At 38.4% G+C, this 27,384-nt stretch overlaps 1 protein-coding gene and 1 non-coding gene across 2 annotated transcripts; one reads left to right on the top strand and one right to left on the bottom strand.

Moving 5' to 3' along the window:
* The first annotated feature begins 3,315 nt into the window (after positions 1-3,315).
* TRNAA-AGC lies at positions 3,316-3,388 on the top strand. The gene has a single exon. It is a non-coding gene; the product is annotated as a tRNA-Ala (tRNA).
* Positions 3,389-11,522: 8,134 nt separating this feature from the next.
* On the bottom strand, positions 11,523-26,516 carry LOC102937336 (DNA replication licensing factor mcm4-B). The gene is given in 11 exon segments (XM_043539638.1): positions 11,523-13,220; positions 14,287-14,420; positions 14,836-14,934; positions 14,937-15,060; positions 16,275-16,482; positions 18,046-18,173; positions 20,332-20,483; positions 20,486-20,692; positions 21,498-22,822; positions 25,867-25,962; positions 26,048-26,516. Coding segments are annotated over 9 exon segments (1,281 nt in total). The 5' UTR covers positions 21,640-22,822; positions 25,867-25,962; positions 26,048-26,516; the 3' UTR covers positions 11,523-13,133.
* Positions 26,517-27,384: the final 868 nt, after the last annotated feature.

The following is a 27,384-nucleotide window of genomic DNA, read 5'->3' as shown; positions in this document are numbered from 1 at the left end:
TATTGTAACATGATTAGCTAACCAATTATATCCCACCACCTTAATTAGATTACACCCAGCAAAATTAATTATACAGCAGACAGAAACAATCACAGGACCAGACAGAGATTATACAGACAAACAATAGCAAAGTGGGAAAACAATACAGAAGTGAGGATTTCACATCCCAGCTATTGATAAGTGAGTTCTTGCCAGACAGGATGCTATCAAACTAAGTTTCCTTTTACATTTTCTAGGCACTTCCCTTTCTTTGGAGGTGATAGGAATTATCAGGACAGGATTGTATTCAGGACAGGATTGTATTCCTAACAGCCCAATAGCACCTTCTTTCAATGTGACTAGTTTGGAATGTGAGGATGTGACTGTTCGCTTCCTGGCTTATGGCTGCCTCTGCTGCTTAGCCAAAGGCCTTAGCCTAAGAACAGGGCCTCAAACTGTCACAGTAAGAGAAGGCCCTTACACCAGCAGACAGTGATTTTGATTCTTTTATACCTCTAACTAGCCAAGTAATAAGAATACCCCTAAATTCTTAAAGTACAGGCCTTTACAGACAGGCCTGAATATCTATATCCTAACAGGCATATGTTACAAATTTAATTCTGACTCATCCACTACTTTATGATTCAGTATATTTCTATAACACTTACTCCTGCAGCTGGGCACTGTGGGGGTAGGGTGTATGAGTGTCTGGGCGGAGGGGGCACAGCTGGACTGTTGGGGGAAGGGTGCAAGTGTCTGGGCCTTGGGGGCACCATGCGGCTGGGCTCTGGGGGAAGGAGTGTGAGTTCCAGGCTGGCGTGCGGGGCGCAGCTGGACTGTGAGGGGTGAGGGAGAGTGTCTGGACTAGGGGCACCCTGCGGCCTGGCTCTGGGGGGAGGAGTGTATGTATCTGGCTCTCTGGCTGGGCTCTGCGGGGAGGGATAATATAATTGAAACTGGTATGATTATGTAGTGTTATTTTGAGATATAAAATATGCAGAATTTAAAATATGTGCAGAATTTTTAATTTTTTGGTGCAGAATTCCCCCAGGAGTAAGCACTGGTAATACTTGATCAGGAATTTCTAGTACTAATATATTACCAAATAATATGACAAATTACCATCCTGTTTCCCATATTACCAGCACCCTTCATTGTCCAGCAGAACACATTTAACCTATTTCCCCATGCTTATTTCCTCCCCCCACTGTTACTCTCACCTCCTGGTCAACTGTTGAAAATGGGCCATCCTGATTATCACTACAAAAGGCTTTTTTCTCCTGCTGATAATAGCTCACCTTAACTGATCACTCTCATTATAGTGTGTATGGTAACACCCATTTTTTCATGATCTCTGTGTAGATATATATATCTTCCTACTGTATTTTCCACTGCATGCATCCGATGAAGTGGGTTTAGCCCATGAAAGCTTATGCTCAAATAAACAAGGTGCCACAAGTACTCCTCATTCTTTTTACATTTAAACAAGTATCCAGGAGTTCAATATGAAAATGAAATGTTTGCTATATGAGGATTCATCAGTAAATAGGACTACAAAAATCTTTTCAAGATGAATTGCAGTTATCTTGGGTTATGCAAGAGACTGATATTTCAGGCTTGGAGAACCTTTCGAGTCCTAATTTTAAGAGATTGGTAAATTGATATGACAGAAATTACTTCCAAAGAACTCAATAATTAGAAGATGAATGATAACACTGATGAATGTAATATATGAGAGGAATTTGTTTCATCTAAAGAAAACCATAGATTTACAAGAAGCCACAACATCTCTAAGGGGAATAGATGTGGAACAGTTCAGGATTTAGCTTTTGTAAATCTTTGCTTTTTACTTGCCTGTAGCTTTTGAAGTGTTGATGTATAATTTTGTATAGTTTTAAATCCCATGAAGACATAATACAAATAGTTCAGTACATTTATTGTATTTCTAAGTCCAAGTGTAATGTGAACACTTGTCCAAAAATCATTACACAAATATGACACCTTTGCTGGCAGTCTCAACAGGGGGACTAAGGATTGAATGGGGTTGGGAGACTTCACTACCCTTTCACTCCAGAGGTGGTCTCAAGGCTAGGCCTGAGTCAGATTGGTGGGACAACATGAAGAAGCATGCACTGTCCATGGTGTATTTGTTCTTTGGAAAGATAGGGACTTATTCCTTGTATGTACAGTTGCATGTTATTGCACCTTACACAACTGTTATAGTGAAATAAATTATTTGTTACGCCCATTTTTCACTGCTGGCCGGGGTGATATATTTTGAAAGTGTGTATTGAAGTGACTAATAATTTAACTACTTCCCTTGTTTGTTAAATAGCTATAATTCCTTTTCTTTCTGCATTGCATGGAGTATTTTTAATTTAAAAATTAATAAAGTTTTTTTTTAAAAGGGGACCATGAAAAAGTACAGAAAAATAGAAGCAGAGATTAATGGGAATATAGTCTTGAGATTCTCCAATAACCAGTGGCCTCAATTCTTGGGTCCAGACAAGCCCTGGGGAGTGCAGGACCCAAGGGAAAAACGAAGGTACCTTTTGCAGCTCCCAGTTTTGGGACTGGCAGGGAGCTGATATTACCCTTTGTGTAATTTACACCTGACTGCCCACAGCCCCAAAGGGTCACTGAAGTGGGCAGGAAGTCTCCAGGACCAGTACAGCCCTGCCTGTTTTTCCCAGCCACACCTACTATATTGGTGGCTGTGGAGGGTATTATAGTGATTTGCTGGCTTGTTGCTACCCAGGGATTACTGTTACGCTGGGGAAAATTTCTGTGTAGCCTGTTAATAACTTGTAATTCAAATCTGTTGAGATAATTATATAGGTCTTTTTAAGAGCAACGTGAAACAGCTTAAGTGTCATAACTGTTCAGTTGTGCAGATGAGTCTACAACTTGTTTGGATACGCAGACCTCTTTGAAAAGGCCTGTGATCCAGTTACCGCTCAGTTGGATAATTTGTAAACAGTCAGATGCTGAGCTCTTGACTCATATTTTACTGAAGCGAAACTCAGATTAATAAAATCCAAAGCAGTTTGTTTTTGCTTGCTTGTAAAGATCTCAGGACTTGTCCTAAAATAAACAATTTCTGCAGTCTCATAAAGAATATGGGTTTTAGTCCCACTACCAATCAGATAGCAATCTGAGCTATGTATTCCTTTACTCTTGGCTGCAAAGCAGAATGTTTCATTCCGAAATAACTTGTGCTAGAAACTCAGGATTTATAGTGGCTGACAAGATTATCGTGTCCTTTCCACTGTCATTCTGGCAGTGAAGAGCTAGAAAACAGTAACTCACATATGGCTAGACCTTTTTCTATTGAAAGGGGAATTAGCTCAAATGGTAGAGCGCTCGCTTAGCATGCGAGAGGTAGCGGGATCGATGCCCGCATTCTCCAGGGGGGCAATTTTTTAATCAGAGTATTTGTTTCAAAGTGACCCTTTTTTTCATTTCTGAAGAATATGCGTATTTTAAGTTACTTCTTGAGGTTTTTTAATTTTAGAAAGTGATTTTGCGGGGGGAACTTTGTTTCCTGGGAAGGTCAGTTTGTGATCTGTTTTCTTGAAGATTATCACAGCTGCATGCATAGAAGAGAAAGGTAATTGTTGACAGCTGAAAAAAATGAAACAAAAGGGCTGCAAGAGTTTCCACTTGTTGCTTGTGATTTTTGTCTTTGATATTTCACCCCTCTAAAAACTTGTCCTTATTTTCTTTTTAAATTCTAGATGCATCCTGCTCTTAACATTTTTGTATGGGATCAAAATAAGTGTACATATTAAATTAAGCCACTACATTTTAAGTAAGGGATGTTCATAATATGCTTGAATTATATTTTTTAGCTGGTTATGGAAGATAAACATAATTTTGACAGTACACATTTTCTTTCATAAGTATTGAAAGAATGTGCATAATGCAAAGGATAAGGCAATTCAGCAGAGGTTGAGTTTTAGTAGGTATAAATATTTTTGTAAAAGCTATGTCAGGGATGATTTTTTAATCAGGTCATCCCATTTGCAAATACAGTTAGAACAGAGGGTTGTGTCATTTTTCTGTTTTTATAGCATGGAAAAGGTAAGGTGACCAGGAGGCGTGTGACAATTCCAAGAGAAATTGGTGTCCATAAAAACACCTTTAATATTATATCAAAGAGGCAAAAAGAGTGAGGTAATCTCTTATTGTGCCAGCTTCTTTTGGTGAAAGAGACAAGCTTTTGATCTTACATAGAGCTGTTCTTCAGTTCTGGGAAAGGTACTCAATGTTACAGCTAACTATGAGGTGGAACAGATTAGCATTATTTTACTCTTCTATAAACTGTGTTCAATTGTCCTGGAATGTGAGCATTTTTATATCTAATACTGAGACCTCATGTTCAGCTGATTATCCACCACACTCTCTAATCCTTTTCAGAGTCTCTGCTTTCCAGGATAGAGTCTCCCATCTTGTAAGTATGGTCTACATTCTTTGTTCCTCGAAGAATACATTTACATTTAGCCATATTAAAATACATATTGTTTGTTTGCCCCCAATTTAGAAAATCAGCGCATATTGCTCACAATGCACTGACCTGTCCTCTTCATTATTAACCACTCCCCCAGTTTTTGTCTCATCTGCAAACTTTGGGTGATGATTTTGTTTTCTTCCAGGTCATTGATAAAATTTTAAATAGTGTAGGTCCAAGAACTGATCCCTGCTGGACCCCACTGGAAACATACCTGCTCAATGAAGATAATCTCATTTACAATTACATTTAGCCAATACATTAACTGTGTGCTCATATTGACAGGTTTCAGAGTAGCAGCCATGTTAGTCTGTATTCACAAAAAGAAAAGGAGTACTTGTGGCACCTTAGAGACTAACAAATTTATTTGAGCATAAGCTTTCGTGAGCTACAGCTCACTTCATCGGATGCATTCCTGAATGCATCCGATGAAGTGAGCTGTAGCTCACGAAAGCTTATGCTCAAATAAATTTGTTAGTCTCTAAGGTGCCACAAGTACTCCTTTTCTTTGTGTGCTCATAGTATTCTCTATCTTAAATATATAGAATGTCTTTCAAACTGGCATGTCTTTTCAAAAATAGAAGAAACTTTTCTTGTGCAACCACTGTAATTGAGAGGTTTCAGAGTAGCAATGCATCCGATGAAGTGAGCTGTAGCTCATGGAAGCTTATGCTCAAATAAATTCGTTAGTCTCTAAGGTGCACAAGTACTCCTTTTCTTTTTGTAATTGAGATGTTAATTCTCAAAAAGAGAGCCCCTCCTGTGGTCTTGTGATAGTAGTGGCTGGAGAGACTGACTGAGAGCGATTGCAGATTTTGCTGCTATTGATCAAAGAATATTAACCCAGTGACGCTAACTGTTACATTGTGTTTTATTCTGAGAATAAGATGCATGTTGGTAAACCTCAGTGCTCAAGAAACCAGTTAAAGCAATGCTGTGAATATTTCTAGGGTCAAAATATAGCCTGCAATGAGAGTAATCAGATGTGCTTGCTTTTAAACAATAGAACACTCCATTTTGAATGTGGACAAAGGAATTGAAGAGACAAAAGGATGAGAGCAGGTGAAGATCACGGTTGGTCAGCTTGATGACACAGCCTCTCAGAGGTGACAGAAACATTGCAGTCTTTGAAAGAACTGTACTTCCTGAGTAGGCTGAGTAAGTATCTGGGAGTCCTTGCTAGTGCTCAATGGTGGATCATCAGACACCATTTTATTCTCTGACTGGAGAGCTTGCGGTGTTTGAAGACAGCTGCTCGAAAACGTTTTGTGAACAACCTACTGTGTAGACCATACAGCTGGGGAATTAGCTCAAATGGTAGAGCGCTCGCTTAGCATGTGAGAGGTAGCGGGATCGATGCCCGCATTCTCCATAAACATTTTTTTTGGCTGTGTCAGGGAAGGGAGCAAATAGCAATTAATTACAAAACTTCTTTTCTTTACTCTTCCATATTCTTGTATGTGATGTTTTTTGTTTTAATTTGCATTTCTTATTTCTCAAGACTTGTATGTGCAACAAACAGAAGAAAATGCAATTAATATTTATTTATCTGAAGAAGTCTCATACACAAACAAAGCTATTAAAACACAATTAATTACTTGACTTTTGGGAAATCAATTAATACAAAACGATTTGTCCCATTGATTATTTAATAAAAATAACTCTAAAACGTAATCAGAACTCTTTAAACGATTACACATATCCTGAAAACCTTCTTTTCTGCTGTTCTCATCTTTCCCCCATGGCTTAATTCCAAAATGAAATACTAAACACTGCAGTTGTAAAGAAATAAATGAATAATATTAAAAACCTTTACTGCCTTCTGTTTGGAAGCTAGATAAAAGGTACATTTTTTCTGTTGTGAGTAGAAAGACCAACACAACAGCAACAACACTGAAATTATGTACAGTTGAAATATGAACTATTACAGTAGAATATCATATACTGGAGAAGCACACAGTTTTTGTGGTTATCAACTGCTTTGGCATACTTCTGCAAAAAGGGGAATTAGCTCATAGGGTAGCCTACTTGCTTAGCATATGGGAAATAGTAGGATTGATACTCATGTTTTCCTGTATGCATTTTGACTGGATTATTTATTCTAAAACTGAAAATCAGTAAAAGAATATAAACACTTTTAACATTAGCTTTATTCAAAGTAAAAACTTTATTTGATAATGATGCAGTCACATGCAACTAGCAGAATTTCTATATTTCTTCCTTCATACTGGGGAGGGGGACAAAAATATAACTGTAAAACAAGAACCAATACACATCTTTGGTATATACCCTAAATTAAGACTAATCATTAACAGGAGCAATGAAAAGCTGTTTTGAATTTGTTTCAGTCCTGATGTGAAGGATTTGTATCTACACTGTACTCTGATTTCTCTTTGAACGTCTGATTTTTATACGTCATAACATGCTCCTGTAAAATTGTTCCGGTGCCAACACAAAAAAATATATTTATGCATATAGACATTATTACAATATGAGTGATTAAACAGCCCATCATTTCAATTAAATTCTGCTAAACTAAATAGTTAGCTTTTGAGTTTTTATTTGGCCGATAAACTCCGGTTTCATCAAACAACTTGGTAAACGCTAACCCTCTACAACCTTTGTCCAGCTAATCTGCTCCTGTTTAAATGTACCAGTTCTCAGCACTGTCACCTTTTGAAAAGTGACCATTTCAGGAATGACAAAGAGTCCGGTGGCACCTTAAAGACTAACAGATTTATTTGGGCATAAGCTTTTGTGGGTAAAAAACCACTTCTTCAGGTGCATTTCAGGAATGGTAACTTCATTTACATGCTTGTTTTGTCCCTCACTGTATAAAAAACTACAAAGAATTTTTGTTAAGATTGTAAGGATATGTCTACACGACAAAGTTAAGTCGACTTAAGTTACATCAATGTACAGGCACCACTGTAGTTAAATTGCTGTGGTGTGTCCACACTATGCTTCTTCTGTCAGCGGAGTACACAAAACTGTATGCTTTACAATATACAGTACACAAAACTGTATAGTGTAGACATGGTCTAAGATTCACTTACAGCCAGAGATTTTTCAGTATTAGTTTACCCACCCAAATCCAACATGAATGGAAGATCAGACAGTGATAAAGACAGAATCACACATGATCTCTTTTTGAATGACGCATCTGACTATACTTGCATCACTAAGGTCATGTGTACACTACACAGTTTTGTTCACATCAGGCAGCTTACGTTGACCTAACAATGGAGATGTACACATTGTAGTGCTCCTCCCGCCATTTTAACTCGCTTGCTACACCAACATAATAAACTATTAGAAGTTAGAGCAACACAGTGTCAGTTGTTACCCCAAAATCTCTGTTATGGAATAATAAGGAGGTGACAAATAACAGGTTTGATGCCTACCAGCATCTATCAACTGGGAGACTTAGAAATCTGTGTGCCTTCCGCCTGTGTTGCATTGAAATAAAGGATAGAGAGAATGTAACCTGAAACAGAAAGAAGATTTACTAAGGGATAGTTGCAACTGGGGGCGGGGGGGGGGGAGGGGAGGAGGGGAACAGGTTCACTGAGGGGGATCACTACAAATACCCAAGAATAAATTCCAGCAAGGGGCATAGAGCCCAGACCTTAAACGGTCCCTCGGTTAAACTATTAAGTACCCAAAAAACAATTACTTTCTCTCTTTCACTGTAGAGGGAGGTCACCGGCAGCTGATGGACCATCTCAGAGTCTAAGGAACATCAGAGGATCTGGCTCTCTACCGCCGAAACAGCAGATCAACAGATCTGGGCTGATGGCAAAGTCTTCACTGGATCCTTTGATAGAATACAGGAATCAGATATCAGGTAAGTATCAAAGTCCTTGGCAGGTATTAGTGACTGAAGTCTTGATCCGATGCCCATGCAAAGAAACTGGACGTGGCTGCCTCAATGGTGGACAGCCCCTGTGTCACCGCAGACAGTTCCTTATATGCTCTATGTGGCACAAATTCCCGAGGCACACTCTGGCAGACACTGCCCCCAATGCGTTCCAGCCAGCTCTCAGTCCCTCAAGTTCTGGCAGGAAACAGAGTTTTGGTGGGAAAATGCCATGAAGAAAGGATACCAAGATGGAGTTCAAACCTTTCCTACAACATGCCCCATCTTGAATTCTTAGACTTCCATTTTGAATTGCAGCAACATTTATTATAATACATACCAAAAGTATAACCATACACCAATAACACCTTACACAGAGTAAACTCTGCATTGCTTATGTTCCACTAAGTGGCCTCCAGGAGATATCTCACAATGCCCACCATGGCCACTGTTCTGAACTGCATCCAGATAGACAGGTGAATACCCCTCCCCTCTTAAAGTCCCAGGAAGTTTTGAACTTGCTTTTTCTGTTTGCTTGGTGTGGCAAGCTTACATAGCAACAGCCCGGTGAAACGAATAGTACAGGCATCAAAATTAGAAACTAGTAATGAACGGAAGTGACATTTTCCCCCCCGAACTGCTTTGTTGTTCCATTCCTCCTGACTTTTCTGAACTAATCTTATGACACGATGCTTATTTCCATTAATTTTGCATTTATTCCCTTTTGTGAAAGCATTCCATTCCAGGAGAGTGGAAATTTGTGCTGTCCCATTGTAATTGCCAATGCTATGTCCTCTAATGGGTATGTGGAAAGTAACTTTAACATTTGTCTTATACCCTTTTGTCAAGGTTCCTTCCCCACTCTGAACTCTAGGGTAAGATGTGGGGACCTGCATGAAAGACCTCCTAAGCTTATTCTTACCACCTTAGGTTAAAAACTTCCGCAAGGTACAAACTTTGCCTTGTCCTTGAACAGAATGCTGCCACCACCAAGCGTTTTAAACAAAGAACAGGGAAAGAGATTTGGAGATGTCTTCCCCCAAACTATCCCCCCAAGCCCTATACCCCCTTTCCTGGGGAAGGCTTGATAAGAATCCTCACCAGTTGGTACAGGTGAACACAGACCCAAACGCTTGGATCTTAAGAACAATGAAAAATCAATCAGGTTCTTAAAAGAATTTTATTTAAAGAAAAGGTAAAACAATCACCTCTGTAAAATCAGGATGGTAAATACTTTACAGGGTAATGAGATTCAAAACATAGAGACTCCCTCTAGGCAAAACCTTAAGTTACAAAAAGACACAAAAGCAGGAATATACATTCCCTCCAGCACAGCTTATTTTACAAGCCATTAAACAAAAGAAAATCTAACACATTTTCTAGCTAGATTACTTACTAACTTTTCAGGAGTTGTAAGGCTGAATTCCTGATCTGTTCCCAGTAAAAGCATCACACAGACAGCCCAAACCCTTTGTTCTCCCCCAGTCCAGATTTAAAAGTATCTTGTCCCCTCATTGGTCATTTTGGATCAGGTGCCAGCAAGGTTACCTTAGCTTCTTAACCCTTTACAGGTGAAAGGGTTTTGCTTCTGGCCAGGAGGGATTTTATAGTACTGTATACAGAAAGGTGGTTACCCTTCCCTTTATATTTATGACACCTTTTTACTACTTTATGCATAAAGGAGCCTGAATAAGGTTTTCTTGCTTATTATTGATATTAGGAATGTCAGATCTTGGACAGACGAGACTGCTCTTTCATTGCTGTGCATTCCATTCTCCATTTACAGCTAGGTTTAATCACCCACATGGAAGGGTAGCATAAAGACATCTTAATAAATTGGAGTGAACATTGGATTAATTGAAAACATATCACTATTCCTTTATGGAGACTTCACATGAACATAAATTCTCAATCTGTTAGAGCAACCATTTGTGGAGATACTTATACCTTTCTCTTCCCAGTTTTCCCCTTTCTACTGTATATTTTAGGATTGATGTTTGTGATGGGAAAGCATTAGTTCATATAGGGAAAGATCCAATCCTATAATCAGAACCTTCACTAAAGAACAGCTTTCAAATACAATTCTAAAATGTTTCTATAATTTTATTGACCTAGTTACTAATGTGGGACTTGAGAGGTTCTCACCCATCTGTTTGTGTTCACATGTAAGGTATTACCAATTATTGTGTACTAAGAATAAATTCTTCAAATAGATCTGGTACTTATGTGTACGATCACATAGAAACTTTAAGAGCCACCTCAAAGTAGCATGCAGTGATCTGGAAATTTATTCCCCCGCTCCAGAGAATTTCCAATTTGCTTCCTTCACAGAATAGGGACATTTGAGCAAAAGCATAAGAGTCAAACAAGTGGGAAGCTGCTACCTCTTTCTTCTAAAGATATTCTTTATAACAGTAAGGATTGGAGAGGAATTATTTTCAGGATAATACATTGATTATGAATGCTGTGAATATAAAAACATAGGCTGAAGATCAGGAAAAGGTTTCTGACAGCTTGATTAGACTCCAGCTTAATTTCCCAAAGGAAGTACTATAAGCCTTACTTGCTATTTTTGAAACGGGGGACAAAAATATCAGCAAATGGAGAGTGGGGAATGCTGCTGAATTGAAAGGGAGCTGAAGTTCAAAAGTTGGAAAACACCACGATTAATTAGTGTTTTGTATTTATTTCAGGGAAAGAAACTTTCCTGTCAGTGTTTTTGAGAGGCATGTTTCAACATGCATTTTAAATTTGTTGTAGGTAAAATGTAGCTTTAGGTTGTAAGCAAATGGAGCCTGCTATTTCTGTATAATTCTTTCGGTTCTTGAAGACTGATCTTTACTTTAGGGATTTCTCCTCCAACAGCAGTAACGGGGCATGTTCTGTTTTAATTCAAGTTTTATCAAAATAGCTTTTCATTATTCCTCCTTCCTGGAGAAACCTAACGGAGGAATTGCCGTTGGACCAGTCATCAATTTAGTTCTACATCCTCTCTGATCAAGACCAGTACCAGATGCTTAAAGGAAAAGAGCAAGAAAACATGTTGTGGACAACTTGTAATAAACATCGAAGTTTCTTCCTAACCTTCTGAATCACAGGTTGGTTTGTGGTCTGAAGAATAAAGTTTAATGGCTTTAGGCACCCCCCCCCCGCCTCTTTTAAAATCTTTTATTCATATTAGTGTCTTATCCTAGTAAGCTCTTAGCCTCTGCCATAATGTATTCTATAAGTTAGTAACACTCATTTCTGAATCCTCTCTAGGTATGCTGTATTATTTGACAGGGTGAACCAGAACTGAACTCAGTATTCCAAATGTAGTGTACCATGACTTCAATGAGTTGACATTTTTGGTAGTATTTTCTATTCCATTCCTTAAGCAGCCTACCCCCTTGTTCAGTTTGACTGCTGCTCCACGGAGACCAGAATTTTTCATTGAACTAAAGACACCCACAACTTTCTTCTTAGTGGTTAATTTAGAACCCAGCAGCCTGTATAAATATTTCACATTATTCCTTCTAACATACATTCCCAGGCATATATCAGCATTAGTTTTTGTGTGCCTAGCTTAAGTGCTACTGACGACTAACAGTTGTCATTTACAAGTTCTGTCCTCCTTGCTATTTACCCCCTTTCCAATAACTTAGTACTACAGAACACTCAAATACTTTGCTTACTTTTTTTACTGTACTGAATGTTGACTAATTCAATACAGTAGGATTAAATGATCAGTTTCTAATGTATTGAACTTTATTCATCTTTAGCTTGTTTTCAGTTTTCTAGAGAAACTTTCTTTTGTCATGTTCAAATGCTCTTGATCTCATTTACATGTAGAGAAGCTGTGCATAATCTGAAATAGTGTGAGAACTGACCTTATGCTCTGAGAGCAGACGAGGAGCATAATTAAATAGCCAAAGGCCACTTTTCCACATTTATAAAATGTCTGTAGTATTAGTCTTATGCCTACATGCTGCATCCTCTGATTTAAATTCCCACCCCAACAGAAGAGAGAAAATGACCAGGAAGATAGTCTGAACTGTCCTATGAATTATAAATCTTACAGCAATACGGGTTGACTGTAGGAAAATGACCTAATGTGAAACTTGGACTTCATTGTAGCTTGTTATGGTAAATGTTTAAGTTGAAAGCAGAAAGACATCTTTTAACAGCAATTACAAACATTGATGGGAGGAAGCAGTAATCTGAAGGAAAAGGAAAAATGGTTACTTGGTTCTTTTAAACTGCTAGAAAACAAAATGAAGTCTGTTTGCAGTTGCTGGACACTGGGGTGAAGTGTTCACCAAGATTTAGCTTCACTTTTTGAAATGCATAGAAAGGCAAATAAGTTATTAATAAAACCAGTGGATTTTAATTTCCAAAAGTCACAAGCACTAATCTCTCTGTAGTAAAAATACTACAGCATAATCTGCACTGATTTAAAATTGCATTTATATCAAAACGCAGTAGTTCTAGATGAATTTTGACATTTGGGCTTTAAAATGCATAAAAATTGTGAGCTTGTTTTACCAAGCACTTTATTGAAAATACACGAAATGTTAGTAACCCATTTTATTGAAACAAATATAGCGGTGTTTAATTTAACCTTTTAGCAGTCCTTCAGAGAATCTAGTTATTTACAGTGCCGACAGTGGTGCTCACCAACAGGTCACCATCGTGAATTTTGCTACGGAGAATAATATTCTTAAACGTGATTCAGGTCTCAAGGGAAGTACGTGGAAAAAAAAAAAAACAGTAAAACTCTGCTGTTAAGTTTGCTGTAATGAAATGCTATCTAACAGTCTTTCCAGTAACAGTCAAGAAGTCATCATCAGCCAAGGCACGAAGTGCTTCTTCAAACATTTCTTTAGTGACAGCCTTAAAGAAGAGAGAAAAGTCTGAGAACATATACAAAAGGCTATGTTACAAAGCCCCCCAAGAAAAATCATGGGATTCTGCTTGTCTCACCAACTTCCATGTAAGTTTGCCAGGTTTTAGGTAAAAGTTTTTGTCTTTTTAAGCTGTGAAATTCATCCTGGAATGCAACAGTTAAAGTGGATTCTTTCTGGCTTGTGCATCCTCAATGGTAATAAGAGATTCTGCGATCATGGCTTATGATTTTGTTGATGTGCAAACCAGAATAGACACCTATAGCTGATCAGAATAATCAGCTTATTTTTGTCAGCAGGACAAGCATGTAAGTAATCAAGATCTCTTCTATTCCACAGGTGGAACTTACGTCTATGAAAGAAACACTAACTGATACCAGAATTAAGCTAGTTAATCAGGAACACCTAATGACCAACTGACTAGCAAGCTAATCTTATACCTATTGATGTGTCAGGTGGACAACAAGTAAATAGATTCCAAGGCCAGAAGGATCTACTGTAAACACTGATTACCTGTATAACAAACACATACATACAATTTCTAGAGCGTATCTTTTAAAAAAACATCCAACCTTGATTTAAAAATTGTCCAACTTCCATTAGATCATATTACATCTTTCTCTGCTAGATTGAAGAGCCCATACTTAGTATTTATTCCCCATGTAGATACTTAGACTACAGTCAACTTACCCCTTAACTTTCTCTTTGTTAAGCTACATAGACTGAGCTCTGAGTAACACTTTAAGGCATGTTTTCTAACCCTTTAATCATTCTCAGGGGTCTTCTCTGAACCCCCTTTAATTTATCAACATCCTTCTTGAACTGTGGGCACCAGAACTGGCCAAGTATTCCAGCAGCAGTTACATGAGTGCCAAACACAGAGGTAAAATAACCTCTCCACTGTTACTCAAGATTTCCATTTAGTTTTCCTATTCAACTGAGATACAACTATAATCGGTGCTGAGGACCCTGCTGAGTACACAGAACATCCCCCAGGAGATGGAAAAGTTTTTAAAAAAAAATCGAAGTAGTACACAAAGAAAGCAGAAACGTACTGCGTCAGACTGTGCATGGAGATCATCAAAAAGCTGTTGGTATTTTAGAGCTGGTGTTTTGCCCTTTGACTGGATAAGCTTCTTCAAGGCTTGAGCCAGCTCCTCCTTATGTTTACGGGCCGTGGCACTTATCCCTTGGAAAAAAGGACAGAGAATTTACAAAGGATATAACGTTGACTGTCATTTCTGCTTTAAATATGAGAATGTTAACATTAGAAACTGAATTCTTTGTAGCCGAAAGAGGGCTAACAATATAGGCTGCTGTATCAACTGTTCACCTTAGGTATTAGCTATATTTGGGGAAAGTTTTGCAGATTTCAAGTAAAAAGTTTTTCAATTAAAAATCGGATTTCATTGTAAAATGAATATACTGACCTTGACATTACATCCAGGTTTGACATTTATTACCTGGATTGCTCAATATCCAATCTGAAGCATTTACAAATCCACAAACCAATCACTGAAGATAACATCACCAAACTGAAATAGCATACAGTTTTCTCAAGCCAGACCCATTAGATACTAATTTATCCTTATGTGAACACAAACCTGTAGTGAGAATGGATATGTCCACAATGCCAGTTCCTGGATCAGTAGCAGACTGTTTCAGAGCTTCCCGATGGAGGCATTTTGCTTCTTCAACATCATTTCAACTTTGTTGGAAAAACGTACTTTAGCATGAGCTTCTGCCAGACGGATCAAAAACTCAAGCTGTCTGGGATATACAGAAACCATTCCTCTACCACTGCCAATCTTTCTCATGTCCACATAAGCCTGAAGGAGAAGGAAGGGGGGAATGTTTTATGTATGAGTAATTCACAGATGTATTATGTAGGATGTATCCAGACTCCATCCTTCAGAGGATTATCAGCCTGGAAAAAAAATTCCAAATATTGTGTATCCCCTTAAACATAAATGCCATATACATCTTCACTATTTCCCTTGCCATGACTGACATCTACCACAGCTAGTAGGTTTCTCCTTGTGCTTGATCCTGTACAAAGCCATAATAAACTGGGCAGATTATTCCTGCACCCTACACAGTATCTTTGGGGATCATTGCATTAAACTGATGAATGTTAAACTCTTCCAGAGAAGTTCCACTCCTGGTGGTGGTTTGCATAGACTGGGTCAGGCTGTGTTATCCAGGAAACAAAGGAAGGGCTTTGGTATAAAAGGATGAGCATGACCCATGGCCTTCGTTTTGATTCAGCAAATGGACATAACTCACTGCCCAAGGGGAGGCCCCACCTCTTTGCGGAAAGGTGGAAGGGAGGTGGGGCCCATCAGCCTCCCCATTTGGAAAATTAGTGACCTTTAGTGGGAATTTAAATCTGTTTATTGTTTCTGTTTTCTCTATAATGCTTTTGCCCTGTGGATAAATGTTTGCTTGGAAGAGCTGTGGGGTGACAGGTAAAAATCACTATTATTGTCCTCCGAGAAAGCAATGCACGCTTGCTGGGGATATCACAGTGGATGGCAGGGAGCTGTGCAGCCTTAATATCCCTCTCAGAAGGGTCCCTATACAGAGACAGATGATGGCTGGAGACTTGACTGGGTATTTCCAGAGTGAATCATGGAGGGGGAAATACAGTTGCAGTTACCATGAAACTGAGACAGTTATTAATGTTAAATCTGGTCTCAAACCACAAAAGAATATGTGGAATGCTAAAGCCTATCACTACTATCTGTACAGCTATATCTACACAAAAGCATGAGAAAGTTCAAGTTCTACTGAAATTATGTGATGGTTCTGTAAGAGTATGGGAAACCTGCTCAGGGACAGACTGGTTTGGACAGAATGACTTCTATGCAGGATTAAAAGGAAGGAGAATAGTCAATACAGAATATAGATTTTAAAAAGATTTCAAGAGCCTAATAAAGGAAATGGTTTACACAGTTCTGGTACATCTTATCCCCCAGGAAGATTTTTTTCCCCCCTTCTTTTTAAATCACGTACTTTAAATTTCACATCCACAATTTTTTACCTCAATAAGGGCCTGACTTGCTTCTTCACTTAGTCTAGGATTAACATAGCTACGAGCATACGCAATGTAATCCCTCAATACTGCTATGTCCATGTACTCTTCTTCCACCTGCTCTTCACTTTGGTAGAACAGCGCAACCAAGTGGTGCGCAAGACGTCTGTCGTAGGCTTCATCTCGCGGGTCCAACATTAGAAAGATCAGATCAAATCTGCATGGAATAAAGATTCAATACTTAGTGCATAAACTTTTTCCACCATTTACATTACTTGGTTTCATGATTTTGATCAACCAAGTGAAGCTGTCTGAAATCTAAAATCTGACATTTTATTCGTTACATCATGAGTACCGGATACTATCAGGACGTAAAAAAGGAGGAAAAAAAAATGTGATTTTGCTTTCAGTCTACAGACCTGAGTATTTGAAGGCAGGATGTTTTCAGAGGGCTTTCAACTATGGAATTTTCTCCCATCATTCGCCTAAGAATGTCTGAAGGCTGGGACCTTCCACGCATAGCGTAAACGTCATTTATTCAAGCTTCTGCCTGATGAGGTGATGGAGTCTACATATGCTTCCAGTTTGATCTTGAGGGGGAATGTATTTACATGTATTTGAAGTCTGTCTTCTTAATGTATTGAATAATTCCTGGGTGCAACTGTATTCTGAGAAGGATGCGATAGGCATATTTTTAGTCAGATTTCAAAAGATGACAACTACCTGTAATTTATTAAATCAATGGAATTAGATGCTCAATCATCCATAGTTACTTATTTTCTTCACTGCCTAAAAGAGTTCTAGGTGCCTCATGGTATGAGGTATGGTACATATTTTGAGAGGTTAAAAATCTTAATTTATCATCAATAGGCTCAAGCCTATAAAAAACAGAAAATAGGGTGACACTTGGCATAAGAATACAAACCATACACTTGTATACTATTATATTTGGCTTCCTAATTTGTAAAGCATGCAATGGCTGAAAGACTCATTTTTATACTCTTCTGAAGATGCAATGCCTCTATCATTGTTCATGAAACACTTACTCCAGCTACTAACACAGCTTGACAGGAAGAAAAGGCAACTCAGGTATGTCTACACTGGAGCTGAGGTGTAACTTCCAGCTTGGGTAGACATACCCAGGTTAGCTCTGAGTTAGTGCTGTAAAAAAGGAAGTGTTGCTGCCCTGGCAGAACTGGCTAGCTGTCTGTGTATGCACTGAAGAGTTTCAGATGGGATCATGCCTGGAACACCTATCCTGTCCCACTGCTTGCACTGATGTGGCTACACTTCTATTTTTAGCACTGTGGCTTGATGACCATTACAGCAGGTATATCTACTTGAGGTGGAAATTACACTCCACCTCCAGAGTAGATACATGTCCTTAGAACTAAATGTAAAATACTCGAGATTTGAAAATCCCAGTGCTGGTGCAGTGACACAAAATCTTGAAGCAAACAGAACAATGGACACAATAAAACCTTAGAGACGCTGCCAAATCCCATTATTCAATACCAAGCACTATATGCTAGAAACTGGTCAGCCATTTACAGTCCTCTGCTAGGGTATTAGTTAACAACATTACTTTTAAAGTAAATATGGAAAAAGCTTTCGCTTTCTACATTGCAAATGTCACCCCCAATCAACATGTTCCTGCACACCACACACAGACACTTTTTATATTACATATACACACACACAAAATAGGGAGACAGAGAGAGTTGTTTTGTAAAAAACCAAGCAAGCATGCATCATGGAAACGTAAGTCTAATTGTAATACCTGGATAACAACGTATGAGGAAGTTGGATGTTTTCAATAGTAGTTTTCTTTGGATTCCACTGCGACTCTATAGGGTTAGCGGCTGCTAGGACAGAGGTGCGAGCATTCAGTTGGCAAATAATTCCAGCCTGTCAAAAGGAAACACATTTGAGAGTAAAAAACCTTTCCCAGTGGAAGGAAGATTCCAGCAACTATGTTAAGAGTCCCAAGACTTGCTTCTTCTAACAAGAAAGACTTTAAAGAATTAACTCTTGCTGGGTTCACCAAAAATGCTTCATAAAAGGGTTCTCTAGGATCAAGAGAAACAACCTCATTACAAAAGCTTGGGTACAAAATGGAACAAGGTTATCTGGAAGGAGTATTACATGCAGTGTGCAGCCATATATGCTGAGTCTGCAACATGCTGAATGTTATCACTGAAATACAGCTCCAACATCTATACTCTTACTCACCTTTGAGGTTGTATTTCTGTCAATAGTCTTCTCTCTAGTTCCTACATTACCTTTCCAATTGTATTGCAGTGTGTGTGGAGCCTGGCTGGGGGATGGCGGCGCGAGGACAATTGTGGGGGGGACGTGAACACAGGCGTTCCTGGGGCCACGGGGTGTGGCGGTTGGGGCATCGTGGTGGCAGAGAGGCTGGTTGATACTGGGCCTGGCAAACGGGCACAGACTCATGGGACTGCATGGTCTTGCAGGGCAGCAGAGATCAAAACACTGAGCACAGCAATCAGGGCAGGCATTGTGGGATTCTGGCAGAAGCCAGTTCTGTGACAAAGCAATCAGCCGTGTCTACACTGGCTCTTTGTCAACAATAAATGGAGGGGAAAAGACAGAAAAGTCTCTCGAAGGGGCGAAAGATTTTTGTCGCCAAAACTGGGTGTTTTCTGTGACAAAAGTCCCATTGTAGTGTGTACGCTCTTGCTGTTTTGTCGCCAAAAGGCAGTTTTTAGCGACAAAACTTGGTAGTGTAGACAAGGCCTGAGTAAGCCTTATGCAAGTAGTTCTACTAACTTCAGCAGGATCGTTTGCTAACAATTTACTTGGCATGAGTAAAATTTTGCAGAATTTGCTTCTTGTTTTTGACACTAACAGCACTGGAGTTTTATATTAAGGGTTGTTCAACCATTCTGCCTCATGCTTGATCCTGATTACGTTCTGACATGGCTGTAGTTTAATCATTACGAACTTGATTTTGGTAATTAATTGATCTTTAAATATTCATGGTAAATAGGCCTAATGGCTTGTGATGGGATGTTAGATGGGGTGGGATCTGAGTTATCCAGGAAAGAATTTTCTGTAGTATCTGGCTGGTGAATCTTGCCCATATGCTCAGGGTTTAGCATATCGCCATATTTGGGGTCGGGAAGGAATTTTCCTCCAGGGCAGATTGGAAGAGGCCCTGGAGGTTTTTCGCCTTCCTCTGTAGCATGGGGCACGGGTCACTTGCTGGAGGATTCTCTGCTCCTTGAAGTCTTTAAACCACGATTTGAGGACTTCAATAGCTCAGACATAGGTGAGAGGTTTTTTTGCAGGAGTGGGTGGGTGGGTGGGTGAGATTCTGTGGTCTGCGTTGTGCAGGAGGTCGGACTAGATGATCATAGTGGTCCCTTCTGACCTTAGTATCTAAGGATCTATGAATTATCTTATTTCCTCATTAGGGCTCTCAATTAATCACAGTTAACTTATGTGATTAACTCAAAAAATTCATTGTGATTAATCCCAGTTTTAATTGTACTGTTAAACAACAGAATGCCAATTAAAATTTATTTAATGTTTTGGATGTTTTTCTACATTTTCATATACAGTGTATTCTGTGTTGTAACTCAAATCAAAGTGTACATTATTTTTGATTACAAATATTTGCACTGTAAAAATGATAAACAAAAGGTAGTATTTTTCAAATCACCTCATACAAGTACTGTAGTGCAATCTCTTTGTCGTGAAAGTGTAACTTACAAACGTAGATTTTTTTTTTTGTTACATAACTGCACTCAAAAACAAAATGTAAAACTTCAGCGCCTACAAGTCCACTCAGTCCTACTTCTTGTTCAGCCAATTGCTAAGACAAACAAGTTTGTTTACATTTACGGGAGATAATGCTGCCCTCTTCTTATTTACATTGTCACCAGAAAGTGAGAACAAGCAGTTGCAGGGCACTTCTGTAGCCGGCACTGATCTACCAGATATGCTAAACATTCGTATGTTCCTTCATGCTTCGGCCATAATCTTTTTAATCGTTTGACAGCCCTATTAATCATCTAACAGATATTAACTTGGGTCTTACCTTGGCAATAGAAAGAGTCTGTTGTTCCATTACTTCATGCAGTACTGATCTTGTGCTTTCATTCATTTTATCAAATTCATCAATGCAGCAAATGCCATTATCACGGAGAACCAGAGTACCTGTCTGCAGAACCAGCTGCCTTGTCTCTGGTCCTTCATTACATATGCAGTGAGGCCTACTGCACTAGAGCCCTTCCCAGATGTGTACTGGCCTCAAGGAACCAGGTTACAGACATATTGAAGCAGCTGTGATTTACTAGTGCCAGGATCACCACACAGAAAAATGTTGATCTCGGCATGAAAATTGCCTCTTCTGGTGTGACTGAAATCTTTTCTTGATCCAACAGCTGAAGCAGAATGCCCTATAAAAATAAGAATTTTTCCAAATCAGACACCAAAGTTCTTGATAATTACATGAGCCAATCTCTGACTGAGTGAACTGAAATATCAAATGAAAATTGTCTGAAATCATTAACAGAATACATGTAAAGCTGGAGTACTGTTTTCTGTCAAGTATCACTAAAAAGGGTCGTGGAGTTCTATCTTTGAAGCATCGAAGATTTTCCAGGTCAAATATGCTTAGATTACTTTTTAAATTAAACCGCCAGCTCTGCAAAGTCAATTTGGAATTTAAACACTGAGCTAGGTTCTTTCTGGATCTCTTATCAACAAAGACTCTACAGTTGGTGTGATGCTGTATAAAAGAAAGGTGACCATGTCTGACCCCTGTTGCGCAATTCTGATAAATCTTGTACATGTGTCATGTAAGGTATCATTGGAAAAGTTATAGTCTGCTAAGTATGATTATCCTGTTTGTATGCATGTATCATCATTGTATATGAAGTTATGAAACTTAGCTGTGTGTTTGTATCTCAAACCTGTTGTGTTTCTGGGTAACACCCCCTAGACAGATTTACATCAAGGCTGGCCAGCCTGCTTGATGGCCCATTAAGGAGAATCAGCTCTTCTAGGGACCCCTCCTGAGATCCCTTCAGGCAGCACCTAGGCACTGAATGCCTCATGACTCAGCAAGGCACATGACCCAGCACACCAAGTTTGTGCCAGTAACTTACCATGCATATGCAGGGTTACCATATTTCAAGTTCCCAAAACGAGGACAGTGGGGGCTTGGGGACAGGAGGGGATGCAAGGGCATGGACCAATCACCTGTAGATGCAGGCGAGGGACCCAATCGGGAAGCAGACCAATAGCAGCAGCTGCAGAACAGTCTGGATTGTAACAGCTCCATTCCTGCTGCACATACACAAATGACTTTTCTCTGGCTTGCCAGCATGGGCTCAAACCACATTATAGATTCAATTTTTACCCTGAATAATTTAAAATATTGTTTCCCCAAAGGGGCAGCGTGTACCAGACTCTAGCTGAGATCAATGCCAAATATGTTATATTATTAGCGAAAACACCAAATAATTTTAGAAGTAACATCCCAGACAGGAGGATGCTTAGAGCGGAGAACTGGAAACATAAGTCCATCCAAAGCAAACTGAATAGCTTTCCATGGAGGTGCCTGTGTAGAATATTCAAAGTAAAATGAAGAAATCCGTGAATGGGCACAATTATCTACAACAATACAAATAGTACTGAAAAACAGATGGACTTATTTGGGGCAGCCGATAAAAGGCTATCTACACAAGCATTTCTTTGGCTACCCCAGGGCACGAGTGCACATACAAACCAGTAAGCTTTTAAACAGTAAGCTACTCTCAACCTGAACTATAGTGGTGTTACTGCCCCACTATAATAATCATCAAAGATTTAGAGCCCCACTCAGTGGACCGTCTATAATGTTTCCCAAGGTTTGTTAGTTGTGACTGCATTTCTCAGTTATCTGGATCCTGTTGCAGAGCAGAGAGATGGCCAAAGAAAGCAGAATTACTGGCTGGCCAGTTTCCTTAAAGCCAGCCAGTAGAAGAGGAGAGTGAAGGTAAAGGCTTCCTTCCCTATTACCTGAAACCCCTGTTGCATTATCTAAAGTTTTCTGATTCCTGAGGCCCTCTGATAACTGAAACTTACTGTAAATAAAACTCAAATTTTATTCGGGATGTACCAAATCCAAATTAAAATACACAAAGGCCTGTTTTTTTTGTTTTTTGTTATATAAAGACTCCATATAGAGTATCATTTCCAAAGAAAGTGTATATTTTAAATGGAGATGTGCATTTATACTATCTAGTCAGGTGTTCCGGTAGACTTGTAAAAGTTTTGTTTATCTTTTTGATATCTTCATGTTCATAAATGCTTGGAGCCAGAGCCAAAGGAAGTCTTTCATAAATATCTGGTTTTCTGGAGAGCTCTTTCAGCATTTCCACATGTTCCTCCGCAAACATTTTCTGCTCAGTTTCTTCATCAACACCATGCAAACGTTTTGAATCGGTTTTACGGTAATGAATGACATCAATGTGGGTTTTAATAGACTGATTTTACATTGCTCACTCTTGGATTAACTCGAATAGGAACTGCTCTGTAGATACCTAAAAAAACCCCCCCACAGAATTACAATGCAGATATGAAATCAAGAATAAGCTTAGCTCAAACGCTGGAGGTTTAAGGGATTTATCTACATTTTTACTTTTCACTTCGATTTTCAGATTGGTTCTACAGAATTAGCCACATCATGGAGCAGCAATTCTCTAGAAAGCTTTCCAAAAGTTGAAATGCTTTGACCAGGCTATGCTTCTCCTGATGTCAATGTTACTTGTGCTTTTGTCATTGAGGCCCTGATCCTGCAAACACTTAAGCATGTGTTTACCTTTACTAACGTCTCATGATTTCAGATGGCCACTCATTGTAGTAAAGTTATGGCCTTAAGTTTTTACAGGATCATGACCTAAAGTGCATTGGAAAATCCTGCCCTTAGAGCCTAACTTCAGCCTGCTCGATTTTGGCTTGCACATATAAGAAATTGACAATTGTGTTAGTGCACTGAAAGTCTAAACAACTTTTTAGTATCAACAATGAAGCAATCTTGTTTTGAAGCAGCAATGATTTTATGCTAGAGAAAAGTTTATTAAAAACTCTTTTAGTCTGATACTGCAAACAAACATGTAAATTTAAACATGAGTAGTACTATTTAAGTCCATGGGACTGCTCACATGAGTAAAGTTAGGTACCTGGTTAGGCAACTGCAGTATCAGGATCATAATTTTCAGTGTTTGGTCTATAGCAATTTTGTAAAATTTAAATTAGACTAGTGACATTAAAGAAAGCACTTATAGTTAATTCATTATAAATTCTAACCTAAAGTTTCAAAAGCACAATTTTTAAATTAGTTTCATAAAGCCTCAACTCAATTTAAATTGCATTAATTGAAATAATTTCAACATGCTTCCTCATCTGTTCAAGAACTAAAAACTAAGTACATGTGAGCTTTTCAGAAGCTGTTTCATGATAAAGATGCTTGTTTCCCTTTGAAGTATAGGTTAAGAGATGTAATCATTAATTTTTAGAAATTGTATAATACAAACATGGCAAAAACATATACGCCTTTCTGTCTACACAGACAGTACCTATTGGCAGCTGTACTTACACTATTGTTGATTTTAGAAAGGGGAAAATATTCAGAACTCTAAAGGTATTTTACACCAAAACGAAGATATCACTATATAAATCAGACAGTATTTCTGCTTCACAGTTTTCAGTCACCAATTATGATGTACTCAGTTAATATTCAACAGACACTATTCCAGACCAGGGTGGATAAAAATCAATGATTAATAAATAAATAAAAAAATAAATAAATAAAATCCAACTTTTTTGATAAAATGCTTTGAGGAAAAAGATAGTTTTAATGAAGATACATTATAGCTCAAAGATATCTTGTTATGGAATACGGATGATACATTCTAATTCTATAGTATGAGACGATATATTCATGTAATGTTTAAGAAAAGTTTTGTAAATGAGTTCCAATAATTCATGGATTAGGGACCCAATTTTATGGGGTTCCACAAGCTTCTGTATAAATTATTTAGGTTAATCTTTCTATCTACCCAATGGGACACAGTGCTCAGTCTAGAAGATACCATCAGAGATGCTTAGTTTTGCAGTTCTCAAACTGTGGATTTGTGTCTCCAGAGATAACATGCTTGCTAACAGCAAAAATATTTTTCAATAAATAAATATATACAGGTGAGAAACAACAGACCTCAACTCTATTGTCCCTCTGCAAATTTGTGCACACAGAGTCAATCCCTTACTGCTCTCTAAAAGTGCAAAGTTTCAAAAAGTTCAATGAATAGAAGATTGCTGGGGGCAGAACAGATCTGGACAAGGAGAAGAAGTCTGGAGATAAATGTGAGAAGCAAGGGACATATGCTTGTTTTGTTAAAATATTGTATGTTTGCTGTTGAAGAAAAAAAATCCAGAATACTTAACGTTGTTGTTTTAGTTAAATAAAACAATTTAAATGTCTGTCTAGTGATGTTCTCCTTCTAATACACCATGGCAAGAAAATCCTCCAAATATTAATGATTAACCTGTTGAATTGGAGATAATTTACCACCCAATGACTTCATAAATATCTGCTTCAATTACCTTTGGTAAATAAAATAACCAAACAAACATTCATTTTCTGATACAACCTTAAAACTAATCTGAAAAGTTTTCAAAATAAATCAGTGTTTAAAAATGTATAGTGTGTACCTTCTAAAAATGAAACCTACATCTATCTCTGAGTTGTGAAGAATATGCATTAAGGTTATAACAACCAACAAGAATGCACTTTTATGTAAAAAACCATGATTAAATTGAGTCTTCTTGACTAGTGATTTAAATCATGATTTAAATCTATTTGATTTAAATCTAATCCTCCCTGATTGCTCCATAGCAAAACTATGAGCAGCAGCAGAATCAGACTCTGGAGCAGGCAGAGGAGGGACTCAAAAGAAAGGCAAGGAAAAGAATTGCAAAGGCAGCCCCATGGTTGCAGTTGTAGCTAGGTATATAACAGATTTAAGACAGGCACAGAAAGACTGATAAAGATCCAGTGACCATTACTTTGTCATTCTGGGATTCAGCCTTGAACTTATTGTCTTTTGAAGCTGCCTGCTTCCTCCACACACCTACATGGCAGAGAGAAATAAGCTGGAGCACTGAGCAGGATCCATGGACTACCAACTGGGAGGAATTCCAGAACAATATACACCTTGTCAACAAATTTGGTGAGTGGAATGGGGAAGCCTTCTGAGCTTCTCATGGGAATTTGCCTTTGGAGAGCAGCAACTACTTCCTCCCTGAGCTCTTTGGTATCTGTCTGTGGCTTTGAAGCATCTGGTAAATACTTTAAGACCTTTATATAATAAAATATATTTTATGCAGAAGTTTGTATACACAAATGTTATACTATCTTTCTAGATATTTATAGAAGTGCTTAAGCACTGGGGTATGTAGCTATAAATACTGCTCCCTCATTGAGCAATAATCTTAAACAATTATATACTAATTTATGCTTAAGTAATGCAATTAAAAAAAATTGAACTCAACTGGAAGAAAGCCTTTAAAAAAGGCCTGATGTTACCTGTGGATAGCAGATCAGCTGTCTGTATAGATTTGTGTCAAAAGATCTCAGATGGTCACAGTTTACGTTTAGAAACGGTTCCCCAACCATATTGATCTGCAAGATGTTTAAAAACGACACTTTAAATCACCAGCATTTAAGTCTGAAAAACAAGTTAGTTTTAGCTGTATTACAGTATTACTTCCTCAAGTCGCTGCATATAGAGTGGTTCATTAAGATCCAAGCCAACATTCTCTTCCTCTTTGGCTAATAGATCAATAAAATGCTGAAGAAATCTCTGAATATTGAGAATAAGATAAAAAAAAGTTATATTTAAGAGTGCCCAAAGGGACAGAGCTGTGATTTCACTGCTACACCATTCCTGCACTGGATGACATTTTCATGGCTCAAATTACCTTCAAAAATTCTCTCTATATTGCAGCTACTCAAAAACTCCCAAAGGGTAGGGATACCCCTAATGCATCCCCCTACAGGATATTTCTCTCATGCACACTACAAGTTCCTTAATTCCAACAATATTTTTCAAATTTCACACAGTAAAGCATACCAATTACTTTGAAAAAGCCTTATCAAGCTATTATCCCTTTTTATCGAACTAATTTTTAATTATTTTATAAATACAGGTTAAAAACAATTTTGGGAACAGGATAACATGCTAAACATATTACCATTAAAAAAGTATATGAAATTTTACTGAGAATTTTAACCTCTATTACATCCTAATGCCTACAAACCTTACTCCTGAACCAAAATCCGAACATTGTACAGAACTTACTAACAGAATAAAAAGAGCTTTCCCAAAAAGCTTACCATCCAAGTAGAAGACAAGAGACAACAGATGGATACAGACAGGGACATACAAAGAAACAGGGTCACAGTATTGGTCAGTATGACAGGCAGTGGCCTCAGCACACCTGCAGCCTAGCCGTTGTAAAAAGAGAGCCTTAAGAAGAGCTTTAGAGAAGGGTAATAAGGTAGCTTTATAGATATTTACAGGGAACCCCTCCTGTAAGGGAGGAGCATGTAAGGGGCAGCATGGGAAAAAGCACAAAGATACTTATTTGAAAATTTAACAAATGGACGATAGAAGCGGTCCAACTGGAAAAGAAAGTAGACTTTCTCAATAGTTAATAAGAGTTGATGGGTAAGGTGGGGATAAGCCATGACAGACCTTGAAAGTGAAGACCAAGTAGCTTATGCTCAATGCAACTGAGAAGGGGGAGCCACTGAAGAGATGAAAAGAGAGGGGCGATCTCCTCAAAACAACATACTAGGAAAATATTTTTGGCAACATTCTGAACTGGCCTAAGCCTAACAAGATTTGATTTGTTAAGGCCAGAGAAAACGCTATTGCAGTAATCAAGAGGAGAGTTTTAGGCCAGGTCTACACTACAGACCTATACTGGTACAACTGCATTGCTCATGGCTGTGCTTTAATGACAAAAAGCTGCTTTTATTGTTCTTCCCAAGGTGTTAGCCCTGCAGAGGAAACATGGGTGAAAATAAGTTAGACTCCAT

The sequence above is a fragment of the Chelonia mydas genome, chromosome 2 (genome assembly GCF_015237465.2).
Source record: "Chelonia mydas isolate rCheMyd1 chromosome 2, rCheMyd1.pri.v2, whole genome shotgun sequence".
In the NCBI taxonomy this organism is placed as follows: Eukaryota; Metazoa; Chordata; order Testudines; family Cheloniidae; genus Chelonia; species Chelonia mydas.
The sequence above is the reverse complement of the archived record's forward strand: the minus strand, read 5'-3'. Positions and strand labels throughout refer to the sequence as shown.